Source organism: Panthera onca, chromosome C2 (assembly GCF_046562875.1).
Source record: "Panthera onca isolate mPanOnc1 chromosome C2, mPanOnc1 haplotype 2, whole genome shotgun sequence".
Classification (NCBI taxonomy): domain Eukaryota; kingdom Metazoa; phylum Chordata; class Mammalia; order Carnivora; family Felidae; genus Panthera; species Panthera onca.
Window position 1 is genome coordinate 153,511,081 of NC_138347.1, and position 19,699 is coordinate 153,530,779.

Consider the following 19,699-nt stretch of genomic DNA (forward strand, 5'->3'; position numbering starts at 1 on the left):
AGTGGCAAAAAGTATTTGGTGACTAATTTACATGTAAATTAAATACAGAAATATAACTTCACATTTCTAAAAGCAAATGTATAAAGGAGCTTTAAAGTGATACAAAGAGAAACATCCTAAGTTATTCTGTATCTGTTTATTTCAGGGCTGAAAACAGTGAAATCACGTTTCACAGTTAAGGAACTGTTAAGAGGACAACATGGGGACGCCTGGTTCTGGAAGGAAAAGGACGCCTGTAAAAGACCGATTTTCTGCAGAAGATGAAGCTTTGAGTAACATTGCCAGAGAGGTGTGTCTGGAAAACCCCCTCCCAACACTGAGTCTTTGTAAAAGCCAGGGGGTGGGGGGTAGATCTCGGTAGACTTTCGTTAACTGAGCTAATTTCAGAATGCTTACTGGGAGATGTTATATGTGGCCTCGAAATGATGTGTTGGAGTGAAATACAGTTACCGTCTCTTTATTTGGCTGTTCCTCTTACCTGAAATTAGTTTTTCCTTTTATTTGTTGCGGATTACTTTGAGGTACCTGTTGGAATGTTTTGAAATTTGTAATTAACCTTCAGTATTGAAACTTAACGTAATTAGAATGTGGCAAATCTGACAGCTGTATCCTAGAAACGCTCATGGGCTGTACCGTTAACATATTCCAGGAGGCACTGTAGAAATGTTGACGGAAACAATCCTTATTTGGTGTCTGCTCAGATTCAGTTGTTTTAGCCGGGTTTTGAAATACTGCGTTGGAATTTTTATGTTTAACTTTTAGCTAGTACCAGAGCTTCTGCAGCATTTTTGTTTTGGTTTGTTGACAACTTAGGAGAAAGAAACAAATGGAAAGGGCTGTCACCTATTGAATCACTGGCAGCATTTCCTGTTGCATATTGGAAATTTAAGATAACTCCCAGCTGTGATTTCTTAGTGAGGTGCCAACTTTGTTTCAGACTCTGACTCTGTCTGCAGCTGCAGACCTGACGGTAAACTAATCTGGCACGAGAATCGGGTAGCGCATTATTAAATTATCTTCTTTTTGTGAGGATTAGGCCCTCACCACTTCCTCTTTGTTATTCTTAGTAAATAGCTCATTTAGGGCTAGTGCTGTTTCCTTTTGACATATTATACGGTCTCTTTTTGATCCAGCTCTTTGTTAGCTTTTTCCTCTGGTCAGCTACTCAGTTAGCTTTGGAATTAGAAGTCAAATTCTGTAGAACGATGTTTGAGGCAAAGACAAAAGTGATCTGAAAACGGTTGACAAAATTGTGATATTTAAAAAAACTCAAGCGAGGGGCGCCTGGGTAGCTCAGTCGTTAAGCATCTGACTTCGGTTCAGGTCGTGATCTCACAGTTCGTGAGTTCAGGCCCCACATTGGGTGAGCCTGAGCCCCAAACTGGGTGAGCCCTGCTTCTCTCTCAGTCTCTGTCTCTGTCTCTCTCCCCTCTTTTCTGCCCCTCATTCACTTGCGCCCCCTCTCTTTCTCTCTCAAAAAAATCAAGTGAGCTATTTTCAGATAAAAGGGTAAAAGATACTTGAAAATGGAATGAAAAGGAGTTATAGCGATGTTAAGTATTTGCAAAAATGAGGCATTTTGGGAGCCACATAGTTTTAGTTGAAAACTGAAACTACTCAAAATGTTTACCTCCCAAATTGGAGAGATTTATCCAGATTTCTATAAGGAAAGCAAATGTGAGCACCTTCTAGGCTTGTCTGTATTTTACTAAATGTTTCAACTCTTTTTTTTTTTGGATGTGACACTTCATTTGCAAAAGTGGGTGCCTTTAAACATTTAACACTTGTATACTTACTGTGTGACAGATACTATTGTAAGCATTCAAGCTGCATTAATTCATTTAATCTTCACAAAATTCTGAGATTGGTTTTATTATTATCTCCATCTTAACAGATAAAGAAACCATCTCACAGAAGAGTTAAATATTTTTCCTCGGGGCGCCTGGGTGGCTCAGTCGGTTAAGCGTCCGACTTCAGCTCAGGTCACGATCTCGCGGTCCGTGAGTTCGAGCCCCGCGTCGGGCTCTGGGCTGATGGCTCAGAGCCTGGAGCCTGCTTCCGATTCTGTGTCTCCCTCTCTCTCTGCCCCTCCCCCGTTCATGCTCTGTCTCTCTCTGTCCCAAAAATAAAATAAAACGTTAAAAAAAAAAAATTAAAAAAAAAAATATTTTTCCTCAGGTCACATAGGCAGGAAGTAGCAGAGCTTGGGTTCAAACACATGAAGTCTGGCTCCAAGGTCTGAGCATTCAAACACTCGCTATGCTATACTGTTACTCAATATTCTCCAACTCCCCCAGTTTGTTTTCTGTAGCTTTTCATGATTTTGAAAGTACTTGCACATCTTGATTCTCATAATAACTTTGTGTGTTAGGTAGGATAGGTATTATTATTAGCCTTATTTACAGACAAGGAAACAGACGAAGCTGAGATGAATGTCTAAAAGGTATGAGACCTGGGGCTCAAATTCAGCTCTGTAAAGCCATTGTTCATTCTGCTGTACCATACTCTTCCACAATAGGCAGGCTTTGGAGAGTTGTAAGTGTGGCTTTTAATTCTGGCCCTGCTAGTTGCTGGTTGAGTAATTTTGTTAAGTAGCTACTGTGGATTTCAGTTCCCTCATCTGTAAAATGGGAACAGTATTGTCTTCCTGTATTATAAGGCTGTTGTGGCGATTAAAGGAAATAAAGCATGTAAACCTTTAGCATAGTGTTAGGCTTGCAGTGGCTATTTTGTTGCTTATTAATGTCATAATTGAAAGTGAGAATACAGGTAAAAGAGTCTTTTTTTTGTAAAAAAAAAAATGTAGTAAGATAGGTGTTCTAAAACATTTTTGATTGCCAGACTCAGGGAGATTTTTCAGCGTTCAGATTCCCAGGCCTTACCTGTGCTTGCGAATCTGAATCTGTGGGGGTTGAGCTCAGAAACCTGTGTTTAAGTGTGTGTGCACGTATGGGTATGCACAAACACCTACACACACACTTCCTCCCAGAGGATTTTGATGGCCAGTCAGGTTTGGGGACCATGAACCAAAATACACTTGGATGGTCAGTTTTTTATACTTCCAGGTTGTTTTCCTCCCTGTATATTATTATTTTGCTATGAAATAACAAATTTAATCTGATTATTAAAGGATAAGTTATAGTATAATAATAAAAGTTATTACTATAAAAGGGTTTAAAAGGCCAGTATTTCTAGTTTATGTTTCTGTTTTCAGAGCTCTCAATATGAATATACCATCTCCAATAACCTGGTCAAAAAGCTGAGCTTAGCCTTCAATGTGAAAGGGACAGTTTTTACTAAATTGACGACTTTTATTTGCATGGGTGCCCAATGTGTGCTGTAGTGGTTTGAAAACTTTAGAAGTTCGGCAGTTTTAACAATTCTTTCATATATTCCTTGTGGTTATTTTTCTTCCCTTTACAGTTTTCATAGCCAATTCTTAATTGTCCATTCATACATTGCTTGGTTGACACTCGCAGATAGTCCTTAATCCTTATTTTCTCCTTTCACACACACACACACACACACACACACACACACACACACACACACACACAAAACATGCCTGAAGTTAGGAAGAAACAAAAATGAACATAACCCTTATCATTTTTAAAGAGGACAAATAGCTTAATCCTTTTTTTTATAGTTAAATTTTAAGTGTTTAATTTTTCTTTTCTCACTTCAAATTGCTTTTTGCAGTAGACAGGGAATGCCATAAATACAGAAAAATAATCTCTTTTTCCTCCTGCTTACTATTTGCTCAGGTTTCTTTGCTCCTCGGTTGATCCCAAGTCAGGGAACTGGGGAGAATGAGGAGGAAAAGAAACAAAAGGCATGAATATATTCTGCAGACAGGATAGTTTGCCTGCTAAATATGGAACTGAGTACATTGTGGTAAAACACACACAAAACCTGCCGTCTTAACCATTTTTAAAATGTAGGATTCTGTGGCTTTAAGTACATTCACATCGTTGTGTAACCATTATCACCACCCGTCTACAGGGGTCGAAGTCTTTGTTTTGTAAGACCTGTGTACGTTCTAAGAAGTTCATTTAGAAGTTTGAAGATTGCTCTGGGAAGGCAGGAATGTGGATGGATTTAGAAGTCCCACCACGTAGTAGGCATGTGACTGCTCTGCGGGGGGGGGGGGGGGGGGGGTGGTCTGTCACAGCTCTCAGAAGAACTCAGAGGAGCTGAGTCAGAAGGGGTCACCAGCAAGTCCTCTAGGGCGTCAGAAGACCAGTGCGGATTCTTTCCTTTCTTGCTTGTTTGGCTTTGATTGTTCCAGAGGTTTGGGGGAAATGCAATTGAAGCATGGACTTTAAGCGAAAATTACCTAACAGCACAGAGCGTATCAAATTGGGAAGCCTGAGGCCGCTGGCTCTCCAAAGGAAAAAGATGAGGGTTGGGCAAAAGCTACTTATGCCGCCTTACTTGCAGTAAGTTTGGTGAATGTTATGGTGAGTGTTCCCAGAAGAAGTTAAGCCTTTGAAGGGATAGCAGGCAGTCTTTTTAAGGTATCAAGAAGCCTGGAATATTACTAATCTCCTTGTTTTGGAGCTGAAAATACGAAGAAAACATGTTTCATGCACATCTCTCCAAATGGAAGTTATCAGAACATTGCTTAATTTCGGATCTTATGATCTGAGAGTCCGTCCAGCTCTAAAATTCTGTGATTTCCCTTGAGATCCAGGACCCAGAAAGATTCATGCTCTTAACGGACAGTTCTCTTAAATCTAAACGATCGGTGACGAGCATAGAAATTGATTTTATAGGAGCTGGAGTTGGAGTCTAGCAAATGGAGTGTTCAGAGACTTGCTGAGCAGATGTACGTGTGGACGTGTTTGGAGCATACACCTACTTGTGATAACGAAGGAAGGTTTTGTTTCTTTTCAACATTTGTGGCTGCTAGAGCTTTCAGATTTCATTTTTTAAAAATAGCTTTATTGGGGCGCCTGGGTGGCTCAGTCGGCTAAGCGGCCGACTTCAGCTCAGGTCACGATCTCGTGGTCCGTGAGTTCGAGCCCCGCGTCGGGCTCTGGGCTGATGGCTCGGAGCCTGGAGCCCGTTTCAGATTCTGTGTCTCCCTCTCTCTCTCTGCCCCTCCCCCCTTCATGCTCTGTCTCTCTCTGTCTCAAAAATAAATAAGTGTTAAAAACAAATTAAAAAATAAAAATAGCTTTATTAAGATATAATTCACCCATTTGAAATGTTTTTGGTATGGTTTTGAAATGGTTTTTGGTATTTTACAACATTATTTTTTAAAAGTTGTGATTATAATATATATAACAAAATTTGCCATTTTAACCATTTTAAGACTACAGTTCAGTGGCATTCATTGCATTTACAGTGTTGTGTAGCCATCACCACTGTCTATTTCCAAAACCTTTTCATCACCCCAGATGTTAATTCTGTAGCCATTAAGTAAGAACTCCTCATTCCCCTTCTTCCAGCCCCTGGTAACCTTTAATCTATTTTTTGTCTCTAGGAGTTTGCTTAATTCTGGATATTTCATATAAGTAGAATTATATAGTATTTATCCTTTTGTATTTGCCTTTTTTTCACTTAGCATAAGGATTTCAAGATTCATCCATGTTGTAACATGTGTCAGAACTTCATTCCTTCCCCCTCCTTTAAATTACTTCACTCCTTTGTTATGGCTGAATAATTTTCCACTGTTTGATATATTACATTTTGTTTATCCGTTTATCTGTTGATGGTCAGTGGTTGGATTGCATTTTGCTGCCTACAGAAGTAATAGTCATCCAGGCATCTAGTGTGAGAATCAGAAGCTTGTGGGTTTTGATTATGGATTAGCAGCCTGAATGGAAGGATATAAAGGGAAGAATTGTGCTTATAGTTTAAAAGATACTGTCCAGTGTTATTGTTTTGTATTAAAAATTTTTTTTTAATGTTTTTGCTTGCCTTTTTTTTTTTTTTTTTTTTTTGAGAGAGAGAGAGAGAGAGGGAGACACAGAATCTGAATCAGGTTCTAGGCTCTGAGCTGTCAGCACAGAGCCCGATGTGGGGCTCGAACTCACGGACTATGAGATCATGACCTGAGTGGAAGTCCAAATGCTTAACCAACTGAGCCACCCAGGTGCCCCTGTTTTCTATTTTTAAAGTTTGTTTGTTCGTTTATTTATTTATTTATTTATTGTGGGGGGGGGGGATGGAATATGAGTGGGGGAGGGGCAGAGAGAGAGAATCCCAGGCAGGCTCCATGCTGTCAGCACAGAGCCTGATGCAGGCAGGGCTCACACACCATGAGATCATGACCTGAGCCAAAGTCAGATAGATGCTTAACCAACTGAGCCTCCCAGGCACCCTTCCTCATCTGGTGTTATTGTTTTGTGGAATGCTAACTAAATAGGTTGGTAGAGCTAATGGTCCTGTGGTTGTCTCACTATTTTACTTGAGTAACGCACTCATTTTTAGGATGAATTAAGGATGAAAAACTTTGACAAGGATAGCAGCTTTTGAAGATGCAAATATTGTGAATTAGCATAATCACAATATTTATGGGTGTTAATACCATCTTTCATTTAAGAATAGAGTTGAAAAAAACTGCACAGATGTTGAATGGCATCCATTCAGTATGCACGTCTGTTCTCTGCAAGCACCGTGTCAGGCATGAGGGATGTGGGGTAGACACGTCTAACACGGTCGTTGCCCTCATGGGGCTTAGATTCTACAGGGGAAACTACATAATGGACTAGCTCAACTTTCAGTTCCTTTTTCTTCTTCAAAATTAGTAGCTACATGTTACACGGTAATTTCTTTTTTTGTCTTGCAAGCTGTGATTGTCAGTGCTGATCAGCGGCATTCTTAGAATCAAGGAAATACGGTAATCTGTTTGCAACTGTGTTAAGTGCTTTGAATAAAAAGTAAATGCTTTTATTAAAGAGTGTGTGGCAGTGGGGCTTGACACGTCTGGGGGCTTTGGGAAGGCTTCCCTGAGGAAGTGCCCTTTCAACTGAGTTCTGAAGAAGGAGTGGAATTATTGAGGGGAAAGAGAGTTGCCGGATGTAGGTAAGAGCTTTCCAGTCAGAGGGAAGAATGTGTGACAAGCTTTTGAGACTAAAAGAGTGTGGAGGATTCGAAGAATAATAACAACAGCTAATATTTACTGATTCCTGAGCTTGTATTATGTACCAGTCACTGTCCTGAGTTCTTTGAAGGGATTTAGTCCTCATGACGACGCTGTGAGGTGGTCTGCTATTCTCATGTCATCCGTGGTGAATGCAAGGTGTGGAGAAGTGAGTAACTTGCTCAAGGTCACATAGCTAGAAAGGGTAGGACTGAAATTTGCATGGGGGCGCCTACACCCTGAAAGTATTATGCCTTCCGTGAGATCACTAACGCCAACATGCGCGGCAAGGAGGAGAGGAGTCAGAGAGGTAGGCAGGAGCCAGATCATATAAGCCAGTGGTTCTCAACCAAGGGTGATTTTGTCTCCCAGAGGACATGTGGCAATGTGTGGAGGTATTTTGGGGATAACAGGAGGAGGGGTGTGCTACTAGAGCTTGTGGCTAGAGACCAGAGTTGCCCCTAAACATCTTGCTGTGCACAGGATACCCTTCACAACAAAGAATTATCTGGCCCAAATGTCAGTAGGGCCAAGGCTGAGAACCCTGAGACAGGTTCTTTTAGACCGTATTTAGGATTTGGGTCTGTGTCCTAAGAACAGTGGAAAACCATTGAAAGGTTTTGTGTAGGGGCATGACGTGATCAGATCTGTGCCTTGAAAGGATGACTTTAGGGCAGGTCGGAGATTATATCAAAAAGGACATTAGTGGATGTGGGGAGATGAGTCGTGAGACTTTCAGAGGCAGTGGGGGCCTGGCCCAGAGGTATGACGCCGGGCATGTTGAGAGGTGGTTGGGACGGAGAAGTAAGTAGTCGATGCTTGGTGGGTGGCTGTGTTTGGGTAGCAGAGAGGGAAAGGTTTGGATTGTGCATCCTGGGTGGTGGTAGGGAACATTCAAGTGGGGAGGAGGCTTGGAGAGGGAGGATCACGGATTTATGTGTATTGTATTTAAGGTGTCCGGGAGGCATCTAAGTGGAGATTATGAAGAGGCAGTTTGTGGATGTGGATCAAGAGTTCCAAGGAGAGGTCTGGGCTGTAGATAAAAATTGAGACTTATGAGCATGTAGAAGGTAATTGAAATTGTGAGTATTGGTGAGATTGTCTAGGGAGGAAGTACAGAGTTGAAAGTAATCATTCCTCAGGTTGAGTCCTAAAGCACTCCAAGGATTTCAAGGTCAAGTCTCAAGTCTTAATTCTGACACTTTTTTGATCATCCTTTTGTGTTTGGTTCACATTGTTCTGTGCAAATCAGATTTGTCTGGAAAGCTGACTTCATAGGAAGCAGAGTTATTCTTGTTTAAAATATTTTTGGGGCACCTGGGTGGCTCAGTTGGTTAAGCACCCAATTTTGGCTCAGGTCATGATCTCGCGGCCTGTGGGTTCAAGCCCCGTGTTGGGCTCTGTGCTGACAGCTCAGAGCCTGGAGCCTGCTTCAGATTCTGTGTCTCCCTCTCTCTCTGCTCCCCCGCTCACACTCTGTGTCTCTCTCAAAAATGAATGAACATTAGAAAAAAAATTTTTAAGTACTTTCGAGTGTTCTCAACAGTGGTCTTCAAAAATTTATAAAAGGTTATGAAATGTGAGTTAATTTTTCAGAGTTTTGGAGAGTGACTATATTTTTATTTCTACTCAGTTAAAAAAAAATTCTCCCCCTGTACTTACTGTTTTTATTAGACAAATCCTTTGAAAGAGCAAATCTAAGTTGTTTTTAGTCATTTAGAATTCCTTCCAGTGGCATTAATACATGAATGCAACCAGTGTCTGTTGAGTTCAGAACTCTCTCCATTTTTTTTCCCATTTACCCCTGGAACTGAGTCAGAGTTCTGGCTCTGTAGTGGCCAGCGTCACTCTGAGTATCTCCCTGTTCTTGATTTGTTCTTCTAACCAAAATTAACAAGATTTAGTTTTGTGTCAGTGTGATTGAAATATATTTGGTATAGCATTCATTGTCATAATCTTTACCATTCCTGTGACTTACAGGAATTTGGAGAAAAAAGTTCAAACAGCACAGTATCAGTAACCTAAATATGAAGACGTTACTGGCAACACCCTTTTTTTTCTCCCAAAGTATTTCTACTGTGATTCGTAATTTCCCTTTGGTTAGATGTGTCACTGCAGATCCAACGTTTCAGTTCTCCTGAGTGATCTCTTTGTTAGGTTATATTCAGACTTCAGTAGTAAAGTCTGTAATCTTAAATTTCCTCTCTCATTACAAAAGAATATTTTGCCATCGAAAGGTCTCAATAAAAGGAGTATATAGTCGTTGGACATCAGAAGAAAATGGCTTAAAAATCCCTAGATTTTATCTAATACATGTAGCTGTTTGTGCTCAGAAAAATTTATCCAGTTGGTCTTCAACTACCAAAAACTTTATAAAAAGTAGCTAACCATAATTACGTTGTAAGATTTAATTAAGAAAAAATGGTACCTGAGATTTTCTACTAAAGGGAAGTTGCTAAGAAATCGAGTAATGATTTTTATTTGTTAGTCTGGAAACCATAGCAACACAATAAATATTATGTCTCAATTTGTCTTTCACGGTTCTTTTGGCATGAGTGTCATGGAAAAATAAACAAAATTAAACACAGTAAACTCTGAGTCTTAGCTACCTGAATTAGTCATTTTCCTTGAATGTTTCACTTTCTAGAATTTTGTATTTCAAGTTTCTTGAAATTAAAGCGTAGTCTGTAAAGATCCAGATTGTATTTTGTCTTTTCTTCTTATGCCAGTTACATGGGTTTTATCTAATGGATATACATGCAGACTGGCAACTCCACACTTGGCTTGGTTAAGTGCATTTCTGCCAAATTGCAAAGTTTTAATTTGCCTCCCTTGAAAAGTGTTACATGAGCACAGTAGGACAAAAGTTTTAAAGCTAGAGGTTTCTCTTTTTTTTTAAGACATTGAAGTGTGTGTTTTCATGCACTACTCTTTGAAAATATTAAATGCAGGAAGGTTTTGATAATAGTATAATGTTTGGTGATAATTGTTTCAGATTAAAAAAAGATGAGAAAGAAGGGAGAAAGAAGACATCATAAACCAAGTCTAGGGTCCTTTGTTTCACTCCCTAGGCCTATCTTCCCCTACCCCTCTCACCCAACAGGGAACTACTGTAATAAAATCATAAGATACCCTTCCTGTCTATGTTCTAAAAGTTCTAATACATAGCTCCGTGAACAGTATTGTTTTACGGGTTTTTCTGTATTGTTTTCTAAGTGCTCTACAGGCATCCGGGTGTGAAACAAGGAGAACCATATGGGAAGCTGCCAGGGTGATAACTCAGTATGGCTGGGGAGAGGTTGGGGAATGGGAGGAGGCGATGCTAGAGAGACCGTAGGGACCGATCGTGAAGGGATTTGTGTGCTGCGGAGTTTAAGTTTGGTTTTGCAAGCTGTGGAGGAGCCACTGAAGGGTAAAACCCTTTTCAGGTTTGATTTGTAGCATAACGGGTTTAGCTACCATGTGGAGAATGACTGGTAGGAGGCAGAAATCTAGCCGGGGAGCTGCTGGAGTCATCTTCGCTGGAGATGCCAAGAGCCTGAGTTAAGGCAGTGATAGCGGGAATGGGGAGGACAGTTTGGATGGAAGGAATAGTGAAGAGAGAGAATCTTGATGGGAGCTACCTAGTTGAGGTTGAATGACCTAATGTATGTGTCGGGGGGGGGGGGCGTAAAAAAAGAAAGAGGGGCATTATGTTGATTCTTCACCTCAGGTTTTGGGTGACTGGAACAGAAAGAGGAAGAGCAAGCTGAAAGGAAGGGCTATAGATTCAGTTTGTAATATGTTGTCTCAGGTTCCAGTGGGACAGCCCAAGTAGTTCATCGCCAGTTGGATCAGGACAGTGGGAGAAAAGTCTGAGGTGGACAGAAGACTTACGGGTCATCAGTGTCACCTTGGAGCCTAGAGTAAAAAGAGGGAGTTAAGCCTGGAAGCTTTGGTTGCGTTAAAATTTAAGGAGCTAGTAGAGAAAAATGAGCTCATGGTAAGTTCTGAGGAGGAGAGATCAGAGAGTCATGAGGAAAACTGGGAGATTAGCATTGCAGAAAGCCACGAGCTGAGAGTTTTAAGAAGGAATTGAGTGGTGAGGGATGTTGGAAGTGCAGAACTGACAAGCGAGGGAAGAACAGAAGAATCCTATTGGGCTTGGTAGTTAGAGGTCATTAGTGACTGACTTGCAGGGGCAGTGGCAGGAAGATGATGGGGGCAGGAGCCAGAAGGCAGTCATGTGGAGAGAGGGAGAAACAAGGAGGAGGTGTGAGAAAAGTCGGCTGTGAAGACAAGATAAGGCGGAATCGAACCAGGATGGGATTGTTTGTTCAGTATTTGTTTTTGAAGGATGGGAGGGAGTTTGAACCTACCTAATGGGAAGAACAAGCCAATAAGAGTGAAGACAGAGAAGAGAGATCACCTGGTTGAGGCAAGATCCCTGGGGAAGATGGGGTTCACATCAGAGCACGGAGAGGGTGTGTGTGTGTGTGTGTGTGTGTGTGTGTCTCGGGAGGGGTATATTTATATTTATATTAAGTTATATAGCTTATAATTAATTTTCTTGCCTTTGAATCTTAGGATGATGGATTCAAGCTATTTTTTTAAGTAAACATAACTCCCTCCCTCCCCCCCCAAATAGTCCCAAATGAAATTTGACTTGTGAATTGTATTCCAAGGAAACAGTGAGCACTATGCGGTGAATCGGATGGATCCTGCCTTACTTGTCAACCCACTGGACGGATGGAAGATTTATGATAGGATTGGTTTCAGTTGAGTTTCTTATCTGGAAGGCCACTGGGAGCCACCGTAGTTTTATTTTAGCCTGCTCTCCTGCGTTTGTTTTACCAAAGGAGCAACAGAATCCAAATTTGTGTAAGGATGATTTTGAGCATCGGATACCACAAAATATATTGTGGCTAATCATATTTTACGTGGGGATGTTTTATCTCACTTGTTCCTTGGTGTTGCAGACAGATTATTTGAACAGTGTGTAGTATGGGAATAGCAAGGATGGGAGGAGAGTGGGGATGGAGAAAGTGAAGTTAGAATGAGGGAATGAAGTATTCTGGCTGAAAGTGTTAAGAGCCTGCTTGGGAGAGGGGGAGTCTTTTGGAATGCAAAGCAAAGGTGGGAACCAAGGGATATTATAAAGGAAGATTTGGTTAGGAAGTGGGAGGCCCTGAGACCTTTGGTCTTGAACAAGCGTGGCAAAGGTTCCATTTCTAGAATTGGAAGGTAGGGGAACAGAGCCTCTTCGCTGGGGGAAGGTGAGGCCTCTGTGGAAGATGGTTGATGTTTTGAGGAATTGCTAAACTGTTTTGAATAGTGGCTGCGCCGTTTACCTTTCCAGCGTTTAAGGGTGCTGATTTCTCCGCATCTTTGCCAACACTAGTTATTTATTTATTTTTAATTTTACGCATCCTAGTGGGTGTGAAATATCTCAGTGTGGTTTTGATTTGCATTTCCCTAATGGCTAATGATGTTGAGTATCTCTTCATGTGCTTATTGGCCGTTTGTGTATCTTCTTTACAGACATACCTAGTCAAATCCTTTGCCCATTTTATTTATTTAAACATTTTTTTTTTTTTTTACATTTATTTATTTTCTGAGAGACATGGAACACAAGTTGGGGAGGGACAGAGAGAGAAGGAGACACAGAATCCGAAGCAGGCTTCAGGCTCCGAGCTGTCAGCACACAGCCCGACGCAGGGCTCGAACCCACCAACTGTGAGATCATGACCTGAGCCGAAGTTGGACACTTAACCGACTGAGCCACCCAGGCGCCCCCCCTTTGCCCATTTTAAAATGGAGTTATGTATCTTTTTATTGAATCTCATCTTTTCTTTATTTCTCTTTCTTTCCTTCTTTCTTTCTCTTTCTTTCTTTCTTTCTCCTTCTTTTCTTTCTTTCTTTCTTTCTTTCTTTCTTTCTTTCTTTCTTTCTCCTTCTCCTTCTCCTCCTCCTTCTCCTCCTCCTTCTCCTCCTCCTTCTCCTCCTCCTTCTCCTCCTCCTTCTCCTCCTCCTCCTCCTCCTCCTTCTCCTCCTCCTTCTCCTCCTCCTCCTCCTCCTCCTCCTCCTCCTCCTCCTCCTCCTTCTCCTTCTCCTTCTCCTTCTCTTCTCCTTCTCCTTCTCCTTCTCCTTCTCCTTCCAAGTTTTAATCTAAATTTCCACCTTCCTTGATGTGGCCTCTTCTGTCCCTCTAGTTGTGCAGTTGTTATGTTAGTCCTCAGGTCAATTTTATGGGTATTCAGAATGATTTGATAGTATCTAGTTGTGTTCTAGGGTGAAGATAAGCATAGGGTCCTCCTACGATGCCACCATCCTGGCTTGCAAACCCACACAATATTTTTACTTTCTTAAATTCCAAAAGAGGATAATACAAAATCTTTTTTTTTTTTTTAATTTTTTTTTTTAACGTTTATTTATTTTTGAGACAGAGACAGAGCATGAACGAGGGAGGGGCAGAGAGAGAGGGAGACACAGAATCGGAAGCAGGCTCCAGGCTCTGAGCCATCAGCCCAGAGAACTCACGTTACCGTGAGATCCTGACCTGAGCTGAAGTCGGACGCTTAACCGACTGAGCCACCCAGGCGCCCCACAAAATCTTGATGGTAAAGGGAGAGTCTTTAATGTAGAAGGTACTCAAACCATAGTGGTTAGTTCTCAGCTTTTCCTACAAGTTCTTTCTTAGCGGTCACTGTACGATTCTAATTATTACGTTGAGTAGTACAGTGAATGTCTTAACACATTTGGAATGTTTCTAAATTAACACAGCCTAAAGCAGTTTTGTTCCAGGGGTGATCGAGTCCCATGATTTTTCCTGCTGTCATTTTCTTTTTCCATTTGCCCCAAGAATTTAGTAGGAAAGGGATTTAAATCTATCCAAATATAGCTTTACTTTTTGTACTATAATTTTCATTGTCCTAAGAAGAATAAATTTCTATACTTATGTGATTGCATATTTCCTTTAATCAGCCTTACTGTGTCTAATATTTGAAAGCAGAACGATCAGAAAAATTTTTAGAAACCTAGTCCATTGACCTGCTTGATTTCACAGGTAACTTGTGAACCCATATTTCCAGTTCCTAAATTTTCTTGTTTATTTTAAAAGTTTGAATCATGGCACTCCCGGGTGGCTCGTTGGTTGAGTGTCTGACTCTTAATTTCGGCCCAGGTCATTATCCCAGGGCTGTGGGATCAAGCCCTGCATTCGACCATATGCCTGTTTAGGATTCTCTCTCTCTCTCTCTCTCTCTCTCTCTCTCTCTCTCTCTCTTTCTCCCTCTCCCTCTCCCCCCCTCCCCCTCCTTCTGCCCCTTCCTTGAATGTGCTCTCTCTATCTCTCTCTCTCTCTCTCAAAAAAAAAAAAAAAAAGTTTGAGTCATATCAGCTTAAAGACCCTGCAACACTTAAATGATTTAGGCTCCTGAATAATTCTGATTTCATGTCTTATGCTAACTTTAACTTTTTTTTGGTAAAATACATGCAACATAATTTACCATTTTAATCATTAAGTATATAGTTCAGTGTCATTGAGTACATTTACGTTGTTGTCTGACCATCGCTATTATCCATCTTCAGAACTTTTTCATCGTCTTATACTGAAACCCTGTACCCATTAAGTAAAAACTCCCCATTTCTCCCTTCCCTCCAGCCCCTTAGAACCACTGTTCAACTTTCTATCCCCACTGTTCAGTTTTATTCTAGGTACTTCAAATAATTAGAATCACACAACATTTGTACTTCCGTATCTGGCTTATTTCACTTAACATAACGTTTTCAAGATTCAACTATGTTTTAGCATATGTCAAAATGTTCTTCCTTTTAAAAGCTGAATCATATTCTCCCGTATGGATATAACACATTTCGTTTATTCATCCATTGATGGGCATTGGGTTGTTTCTACTTTTTGGCTGTTATGGATAAGGCTGATTTGAACATTGGCATATAGATCTCTGTTGGACTCTTTGATTTCAGTTCTTTTGTGTATGTACCCAGGTACGGAATGATCGGATCAAATGGTCATTCCATGTTTAACTTTTTTTTTTTTTTTTTTTTAACCAACTTTGTTTTAAACTTAATTTTTTGTGATCCTTTATTGTTATGTCCCATTTATTTTCCTTCTCTGAGTGTGTGTTAAGACGAATCTGTACTAACTTTCATGCAGTATTCAGAGGAGAAAATGCTAGTGTCACTACCTAGAAGTGTCCTGTGTGTGCCTGTAATTTGTCTATTCCATTGGATCGGTACACGTATGCAGTGCAGGCTTTGTCTGCTGGGTTGGAATCTCCCGTAGCTGCTTGCTGTTCCTGCTATCAGTACTGCCTCAGGCATCTGTTAGCAATGTGTAGAAAAATACTAAGATAAAGTCATTTTAAATCCTGTTGACTTTTTTTAAGCTTGCTGTTTAGTGACCTTCTTCAGTACCCTCTCCAAGGGAGGCATATCTGAGTTTGGACAGAGGATAAGGAACAGGGAAGGGCATTTTTGTGGCTGTGAAGCCCGTGTTCTTTCTGTTACACTACAGCCAGGTTCCCTGCCCTTTCATTGCAAAAGAAATCCTTATTAGGGAGTAGATTTCAATTATCTGTAATTTAGATTTGGTGAAAGAAAGATAGTGAGCCATTTTAGTATAGATTGTACAGAATGGGCCATAGATCTTGGATGAAATGGGCATTATGGAGAAATTTCTAAGGAAGGCCACAAATACAAAGCTAATAACGTGGAAATGACAATCCCAACACATTGCTCTGGCTTTTCTTAAATAAAAAAAAAAAAAAGAGGTTTGAAAATTTTCCCTAGAAAAGTGATACTTTGTAATTTAAAAATGTATTTGCGATCTGCTGAAGCATAACTTAGCCTTGAAGTGTTTTTCTATAAAATAACAAACTCTAGTAAGAAAGTGGTGTCTATCTAGTCAAAAGGGTAAGGAAGGCAGGAATAGCTTTTTTAAAGATAAGAGGCCAATGAAAAATTCATGTGAGAAGATTAATCGCCCTGGCCATGTCATTGTTTAAAGCTTGAGGTTGGCAGATTGCAGTTTAGGGTTTTTGTTACCAAAAGGCCAGTTAATCAGACTGGGAAAGTGCCAGAATTGAGGTGGTTGAATAAGTGTTAGCTGTTCAGCTGTCTCCTCTTCTTAGAAGCCTGCTGCGACCGTGCCGGGCAAAACTAATTGTTCTTCCTGCACCCCTTCCTGGAGCGTTGTGTTTCTGCGTCCCTCAGCTGGACTGAAGACTTTGGGGCAGAGATGTCACATCGTCCCCTGCATTCTCAGCACCGAGCACAATAGCTTCCTCACCATAATCTTTTAAATATTGGCTGAGTCTTAGTGTGAGACTCGGGCATGGAAGAAGAAACTGCTGTAGTTATCAGGGGGTGATCCGAATCAGAGTTAGGTAGGATGTGGCCAAGAACAGGGGAAACCACTGCCAGATAGACATCATTGAGAAGATTTTTACGTTTCATGTGGTAGGTCACGCTGTTTCCCTGTGTCATTTCCTCGGTGCTTTGGTCCATGGCCTGACATTCTTCTGTTTATTCAGCAGACGTTGATTGAGACGTGGAAGTTGTGGGAGTGACAGAAGTGTGTAATTTTGATACAGTGTCGTAGAGCCACAGTAGAGACGTTTGTATGTAGGTGGAATGGGGAAAAGCTTCATAACGGGTCACATTTTAGCCGAAGAGGAGAGGGGATCCCTCTCGCCAGGCAGACAGTGCGTGAAGAGAGGCTTAATGGGACGCACTGGAGTCTGGGATGGAGCAAGGAGGCCTGCAGCTGGTGCACGTGGGACAAGTCCTGGGAAATAAGGGGGAGATCTGACTGAGAGGAATTATACCTGTGCTGGGCCCCCCCCGCCCTCCCTTCCCCTCCCCGTCTTTGTGCTAATCTGTGGAATTTTGTTTTAGCCATAAGGGAGGGGGAGCCAGTGGTGGATTTTATACAGCTTAATGACATGATCAGAAATGTGTTTTGAAAGGCAGACTGACAGTCCCGTCACCAGGTAGAAGATGAATTATAGGGTAGCTTCTGGAGGCAGGTAGATGGATTTGAAGGCATTGCGGTTGCAGTGTTCGAGCAAGAGATGAGTTCCTATTGTATGATGTCCCCGGTAGGAAATTTCCAAAATAGGCAAATCCACAGAGACAGAAAGTAGGGTTGGTGGTTTCTAGGAGCTGGGAGGAGGAGGATGGAGGGGTGCCTATAACGGGCATTTTTGGGGTGAGGAAAATATCCTGGAATCAGACAGTAGTGATGATCATCGTGCAACCTTGTGACTGTACTGCTGAAAACCACCAAATTGTAGAGTTGTAGGTGGTGAATTCGATGGCATGTGACTCACATACGAGTTTAAAGGGAGGGAGATGTGAAGAGCTCCCCAGTCGGTCAGAAACAGCATAAGGAAGGCTGAGTTGGGGTGCGAGAAACCCAGCGGTAGAGGATTGGCAGTGCTTGGAGACTGGATATTGGCAATGCCCAAGATGAAATAGAGACTGCTTCTGAAGCTTCTAATTTGTAGGAGTGAATTGATAGGGAAAGAAATTCTGGAAAAAGCAAGTTTGCAGAGACGTAAGAAGACGTTTAATGAGTTGTGTGAAATGTTTGAATCAAAGCGAGCACTTAAAAGGAAAGGCCCAGATCGCAGGAGAGACTAGGGGGCAGAACAGAGACACGAGTGCGCGGGAGCGGAGTGAGGCAGCTGATAGAGAGGGTATCTCTTCCCCCCGCACCCCCTTTCAATGGTCATGTCCCATCTGCCCCTTAACCTCAAAGCTGGTGGAGGTCAGTGTTGTTTGTAAATGAAGCTGAATCTTTCTATTACTTTTCAGGCAGAGGCAAGGCTGGCAGCCAAACGGGCTGCTCGGGCAGAAGCGAGAGACATACGCATGAGAGAACTGGAGCGACAACAGAAAGAGGTAATTTGGGGGTGATCCTCGTTTCCTCATTTCATGCCAGTGTCAAAGAAATCAATACTTGGCTGGTTTCCTTTCCTTCCTTCCTTCCTTCCTTCCTTCCTTCCTTCCTTCCTTCCTTCCTCCTTCCTCCCTCCCCCTCTCCTCCCCTCCCTTTTCTTTCTTTCTTTCTTCCTTTCTTTCCTTCTTTCCTTCTTCTTTTTCTCTTTCTTTCTTTCCTTTTCTTTCTTTCTTTCTTTCTTTCTTTCTTTCTTTCTTCCTCCTTCCTTTCCTTTCCCTTTCTTTTTCTTTCTTTCTTTCTTTCTTTCTTTCTTTCTTTCTTTCTTTCTTTCTTTCCAGAGTTATTTATTTATTTATTTATTGGCTAGTTTCCTTCTGATGGAGTATATCTGATTCATGTTGAAACACTGGGAATAGTTTGACCTGATGTGTGTATTTTAACAAGCCATTCTGTGTCAGCAAATTAAATGCAATCTTCCTTTAAATAATAACAGCAGACACCTATACAGCTCTTGCTATGTACATTGTAATAAGTTGTTACGGTATGAAAAGTGCTTTACTTATATCAGGGAGAATCAGCTTAGAGGAGACAAAGTTATTTACTATAGTCCTAATTGTCCTAGAGTTTTGGTTAATTGTATAATGATATCTACATAGTAAAACACTGTGAAGTCATTCAACCTTGTAGTTGTTAAGCATATTTAATAATGGAGGAAGGTATTCACGTAAGAAAATTAAAAAAAAAACAAAAACAAACCCAGCTGTAAGACTGACTGGTAGGACTTCCATCGTGTGTTACAAAAACTAGTATCCATATATAGGGTCAAAAACTACTAGAAAGAAATGATTACTATCAATACTTTGGTTTGTCATTGGTGGAATTGATTGGTTTTGTTTTCTTCTTAATGCTTTTCTATAGTTCATAAATTTGAATATACCTTTATCAGAAAGAAAACCAAAAAAAAAAAAAAATTCATAGAAATTGGGCTTCTTTAAAATGAAACAAATATTCTTTTTTTTTTTTTAGTCCTTCCATTCTGAGATTGACTGGCTCTGAAAATTCACATAAAAAATACTTTGGATGCCATATTGGTATAAAGGGGAAAACACCTGCAGAGTAGTATTCAATACTTTATTTTGATATTGATGGTGGATCTTCCGCTAATGGTTTACAGAGGACTGTGTAGACTTTATTCACAAACTCAAAAACAGTTGATACATATGCTGCTTTTAACTTCATATATACTTTCAAATATTGAATGCAGGTCTTGGCTTAAGATGAAAATGTTGCAGTGCATTATAGGAAATTATAGGGAGATGGTTACTAAGCATAAGTTCCATTTCCTCTGAACTACAGAGGGCCGTATATCTCTTCCTTATTGAACACAGTTAACTTCGTGATTTTCTGTATTTTGAACGTGTAGCTTATGTCGAGCTAATGATCACTGCCCCTCAGGGAAGATGTATATGATTGATTGAAGACTTTTGAGAGCATGCCATATGTTGGAAACTTCAGTTTATGAAACTTTTGTATTTGTAGCACTGTCATTATTCCTTTGACCGGAAATGGGGACAGATTCACAAGTGGCTGGTAGGCCAGGATTGCCTGTCTGCATGTTGTGATCGGTTGCTGAAATAACACAATCTTGAAGTAAACATTGACTAATCGTTTGCCAAGTAGGAGTGTTTGGCATGTTTGAACCTAAA

General features: G+C 40.9%; 1 protein-coding gene across 23 annotated transcripts in view; it reads left to right on the top strand.

The window, feature by feature from the left end:
• LRRFIP2 (LRR binding FLII interacting protein 2) overlaps window positions 1-19,699 on the top strand; it is a 107,090-nt gene that overhangs the window by 20,600 nt on the left and 66,791 nt on the right. For 15 of the 23 annotated variants that reach the window (XM_060638212.3, XM_060638210.3, XM_060638220.3 and 12 more), the window contains 3 exons: window positions 146-289; window positions 17,909-17,995; window positions 19,533-19,583. In XM_060638212.3, coding sequence (XP_060494195.2) covers window positions 200-289; window positions 17,909-17,995; window positions 19,533-19,583 — 228 coding nt within the window. In that variant the 5' untranslated portion in view covers window positions 146-199. The remainder of the gene's footprint in view (window positions 1-145; window positions 290-17,908; window positions 17,996-19,532; window positions 19,584-19,699) is intronic. The other 8 variants (XM_060638221.3, XM_060638223.3, XM_060638229.3 and 5 more) reach the window with 1 other exon arrangement.